General features: G+C 48.3%; 1 protein-coding gene across 1 annotated transcript; it reads left to right on the top strand.

Moving 5' to 3' along the window:
- The first annotated feature begins 793 nt into the window (after positions 1 to 793).
- On the top strand, positions 794 to 3,732 carry LOC142572804 (uncharacterized). The gene is made up of 3 exons (XM_075682174.1): positions 794 to 828; positions 2,531 to 2,971; positions 3,625 to 3,732. The coding sequence occupies exons 1-2, from the start codon at positions 817 to 819 to the stop codon at positions 2,927 to 2,929; spliced, it is 411 nt and encodes a 136-aa protein (XP_075538289.1). The 5' UTR covers positions 794 to 816; the 3' UTR covers positions 2,930 to 2,971; positions 3,625 to 3,732.
- The last annotated feature ends 1,633 nt before the right edge of the window (positions 3,733 to 5,365 follow it).

The following is a 5,365-nucleotide window of genomic DNA, read 5'->3' as shown; positions in this document are numbered from 1 at the left end:
GTAGCTGCCAAAATGAAAACCAGCTTTCGTACTTGACATCTCTGCTGGCCACACGATGAATACTGTCAATGAGCGCAACTAGTTCTTTCTAAAGTTCCGTCCTGCACATCTAACTCAGCGCTGACCCGCCGCGATGGCTTCGCGGCTATGGTGTTGCGCTGCTAACCATGAGGTCGCGGAATCGAACCCCGACCGTGTCGGCCGCACTTCGATAGGGGTGAAATGCAAAATCGCCCGTGTCCCGTGCATTGAAGGCGCGTTAAATCAACCCTGGCGGTCAAAATTAATCCGGAGTCCTCCCCTACGGCGCGTGTAATAATGAAATACTGGCTTTGGTAAGTAAAACCGCAGAATTAATTAATTCATTCAAATCAGCGCCGGTGCGACCGCACCTGGAGGCGGTCGCGTCGAAAAAGAAACTGCGGCCACACATGCGCGAGAATTTTGGCGGCCACTCATTCTGTGTATTTTTTTCTTTAATCCCGCGGTGTACAGCGGGGGTTTCGCGCCGTGTGGAATGTGAGGCTGTGGAATATTTTCTGCTTCTTATCTCTTGCATACATCTGACTTCCGGTGAAAGGGTTGGGAGAGGGGGAGGTCCTGTCGTCGGAGGGCAAATGAAGAGAGTGTGAGCAGAGGCGTGGACACCCGTTCTCCTCAGGCTGGACGTTTTCTTGCTTTACTTTTTCAACCCTTTCCGCGAGCTCTGTTGGCCGGCACAATTTTGCCCTTGGTGTCGCTTGGGTATATAAGTTGCCCCCGCCACAAAGGTAGCCATCAGAGTTTCGCCAGAACCTCCTGAGGAATACCAGCACCATGAACACCCTCGTGAGTTGCATTCGTTTCTCCTGGGATGTCGGCGGAGGCATCGGCGCAGTGCATCTGCCTTGTTTCTAACCGTTCCTCCAACGGCATCCACGCATCGCACTCTGAGCCCGTCACCAAGGCGGAATCAAGCGTGACGTTGCCCTTAAACAGGTCCCTTGCCTTGATGGCTGGCATCTGGACTTTGTCATGCTTTTCTCGTGATTCCTAATGGCCTCAGACGTGATATTTAAACCGCGACGGTCACTTCTTTGACCATTGCCCTCATCTCATTCATGTCTGCGTGGGCCACTGGTGATTCTGTGATAACCATGGGGCGTGTATGTTTACATATTGGGAGGTTCCCTGGGAAATCGCTATTGTGTAACGTTTACCACCGCTTTGTTCATTCTAAGCTTCACAAGTCGTTGACAGTGTGTGGAGTCACTAAGTATTGCATAAGTAGTTGGTGGCTCCGTCACGTTGCTTCCGAACGGATTTACACCTTGCCTATCTATCTTCACCGCAAACATGGTCATCACTAAGCAGGGCGCTTCTATCCAACAAACAACTTGTAGCTCTTTTGTAGCTATCCTTCCCTTGCCCGCGTTATTCACTAACCAGAAACAATCGTTACCAGTTTAGCAAGCACTACAAACATCGCAGCTCCTTTCTTGCAGACACAAGCGAGCGCTGATGTTTGCGGTGCCGCTGAACGTAAAGCGTGCTCAGTACTGAGACGACGAACCGCGATCGCCCACTCTTATCGTAACTCATTGATCGCACATCGACTCGTGTAACGGAAAAGGAGAAGGGAGCCAAATAGGTGTTGACTCAGATCGTATCTGAAGCGAGTAGGCGCTTTACAGCCCCGCTTCCTACATTTAAAAGTCCACACTATGCGAGATTTGCATCGTAAGGGACGTGACCGGAGAGCTAAAATGCGCGGGGGTTGGCAGACTTGTCGTGGCTGTCGCGTGCGCGGTTGCTTTTACTTTTCGATTCGCTGTGTAGTGGACAGCCTTAAGAGGCTCGGTGTGAAACATTAGCGAGACACCATTACACACACAAATGCGCATTTTTAAATGCTAGTTTTCTAACACTATGACGGCCACTCAGGACCCAGAGTGAGCGAACAACCACGAGAAAAAACATGGAGGAGCCGCGTGCGAAGTAAATCATTGTTCAACGGTGGCGAATCTTAATCTGCGAATCGAGCCTTGCGTCCAAAGAAGTGTGCTGAGTGTACGGTAGAACCTTCTTAGGATATCTGCTCAGCAAGACGCGTTGATGGAAGCACGCAGATTGTGTTCAGTAGCGAAAGACGCATGGTGGAGATAAATACGGGTTGCTTCTTTCGTGAACTTCATCCCTTTGTGACACCTCGTGATCGCACAATACAAATGTCATGTTATCCATTTTTGAAGTAAATAGACCATGCGTTCAAGTAGGATCCCTACACTTGTATGACAGGTACAGGTGTGTTTTCTCACGAGTATAAAGTAATAATAAAACATGGCGATTCTTGTTTTTGGTGATAGACTCGCAAATTCTATCATATTGATTTATGCTAAGTCAACTAGCATCAGTGGCAGCCCCATTAGGCATGCCTAGAGATTAGTACCAATAGAAAGACGTGATGTGCACAATTCTCCGTTCGTGTTGAACAGAAATCACCCAGAATTTAGGTATGCACTCACGACGGCTTTCGTTTTGCCGCGCACAGATCGTTTTCGCCGCCCTCATCGCCGCCGCCAGCGCTGGCTTTGCCGGATACGGCTATGGCGGATACGGCCACGGCTACGGCCACGGCCACCACGCTGTCGCCGTTCCCGTCAAGACCGTCTCCTACGTGAAGAAGCCCGTCGTTAGCGTCGGCTACGTCACCAAGCCCGTCGTGACCTACGTCAAGCAGCCCGTTGCCACCGTCTCCCACACCGTCCAGCCCGTCGTGTCTGTCAGCCACGCCATCGTCTCCGCCGGCGGATACGGAGGATACGGAGGATACGGTGCTGGCTACGGCGGTCTTGCCGTCGCTGGCTATGGCGGCTACGGCCATGGTGGATATGGTGGTCTCGGCTACGGCCACGGCGCTCTCCTCAAGGGAGGCTACGGATACCACTAAATCTTGGCGTAAACTATGATAGCTACCTTGGTTGTACCTCAGGTGAGTGCCGGTCGATTCTTGGCTCATTTGTACTTTTTTTCACCCTAGAGTTCATTTCATCGTTCACAAGCCCCAAAAAGCCCCGAGTCACAAATTTACTAATTCAGAATACAAAATTGTGCGTGGAGAGAGAATGGAGTAATAAAGGAAAAGATTGGAGACAGCCTAGAATAAAATATATAATTTGCCGTCCAACAGTAAAAGTGAGAGAAGGAATATGAAAACATAAGAAAGAGAGAAGGGAAAACATGCACGTACACTCACAAAGCAGGCTAAAGAACCGAAGGCTGTTAAAAGGCCAGTTGACAGGGAAGTTTGACAGCTCGATTTAAAACTGTATTTTGTCGAGTTCTCGCGACTAATTTATGCTTTCGTAGCGTACGACAACGGCGCTTTGATAAATGAAATTTCTGGGAGAAAACTCTGGACTAATAATATTGAAAGTAGATAATTTAAGCTATCTGTTGCAGCAGGAGGTGCACACGCATTAAGTATAATCATGAAAAAAACGAAAAACTCCCTACATAGCAGTGCCAACATGAGCACAAGAGTGGAATCTGCATGTTAACTATTTTACTTCCTGGTTCGTACACTCGGATTGAACCTGTGAGATTGTGTGGGGGGAACAAAAATGTATCTTTTTGTTGTTTCAGGTGCGAACACATCGGTGGCGGAATCGACGAAAAAGTCCACGCTTGTAGCATCTCGCTACTCGTGTATTTATTGTGTACAAATAAAAGCTACCACGATTGACGCATGCATCTCCCGTTGTATGTTTCCTTGACAATTGTCCTTTCTGCTTCGAAGCATTTGCAAGCAAGCTTTTATGTTTTGGGACTGTTTGTCTTTATTTCAATGAACCAGCGCCCATTCCGAGGGACAGTTTCGAACAATGAAAGAAATGTCTACGGATGCCTATATTGCAAGATCGGAGCAGTGAAAAAAAAATGCACCGAGCAGCAAGGAGTTGGCATAATTAAAAAAGAAGAACCATAAACAAACATTTTCATTTCTGCTTTTTTTTTTGTCTATAAACGATTAGCTAGGCAGAAATGTGAGCCGGATACTTCGGTAGTAAAGCGAGGACGCAGCACCTCTAAGCAATGAATAGCATCTAACTTCACTGAAATGCGCATTTCTGGCCGCTGTAACTACGAAGTTGTTCCCTCCTCCTTGCTAAAACAGTTAATAGCGGCGTGATTCTACGGCGTAGCGTAGAAGGCATGAAAAAAATTATTCTTATTGTCCTGCAATTTTTACGTTTATGCGCTATTTCGCCCACAAGCTAAGCCGAAATGCAAACTATGATATGTATACGCAGTGAAGTCACAATGACTAAGGCGATGTATGATGCTTGTTGAGAGAAGAATGGTGAAGGAAGGTGTATGCACAGAAAAATACGACACTAATCAAGCAACCTTGAGGGATCCTCCACCTCTTGTATCACAGGGAGATAAACTCATTCTGGAGGATTGACTAAGAATGGGTACATGCCGAATGGCGAAATCACAGAAGACGAAGCAAATCAAAGAATTTGTCAAAGTTAACACACCATTCTGTTAGCAGGTTGGTCAGCTTTAGAGAGAACCCTGAGCAGGCATTATATGTACATGTTCCTTGAGGTATTATTTAATTTCGTAAGTGCGGAACTGACCCTTATCTGTATCAGACCACGCTAGCAGAGCGGCAGTCACTCGCTATCACTTTCGCAGCAGTCCTATAGCAGTCACAGCTGTGACCCGTAACCCACGTTATGTGGTGAGTCGCGACCACGGCGGGTTCAGTCCAAAGGGGCAGGACGAGTTTTTGACTGACTATGTTTATTGGTCACCTCAGTTACACAATGTGAGGTAACAATAACAGGTGAAAACACAGAAACCACAGCGACTGAGCGTCCCGCACGGCTGGGGCGTAAACCGGCTTATGATAGTTCAGCTGGCTGATGATAAATCCACAGGCTGATGATAGATCAGATCAAATAGCGTGGACTCGCGCACACAAAAGCCGAGGCGCTGCAGGGGGGAGAGCGGGTGGCGTTCTTCGCTGTTGAGTTGAGAAGCGGCCGGTCGCCCACTCTTCAGGCAAAAGACAGAAAGGCCACGGAAGAAGCACGTTTCGCACCGAGCTGCTGTGTGGTGAGAGAGCCGCCACAGATCCAAAAAAAAAAAAAGGGGGGGGGGGGCACGGAGGGAACTTGGTGTCTTGGCTGCGGTAGCTGCGGCAAGGCACGAAAAGGAGCGGGAGCTGTGAATGTGCCTTCTCCGTACTTCCTACGCATCACGTGATAAACACACGAGGCTGCTCTTGAGATAATTGGAAGGCGCCTGCATTCCCACAGGTGTCACGTAGGAATCATGATGAGAAATGCCGATTCTAGAAGATCGGCGAAGAATG

This window comes from Dermacentor variabilis, chromosome 1 (genome assembly GCF_050947875.1).
Source record: "Dermacentor variabilis isolate Ectoservices chromosome 1, ASM5094787v1, whole genome shotgun sequence".
Classification (NCBI taxonomy): Eukaryota; Metazoa; Arthropoda; class Arachnida; order Ixodida; family Ixodidae; genus Dermacentor; species Dermacentor variabilis.
This window is presented reverse-complemented; position numbering and strand designations above follow the sequence as displayed.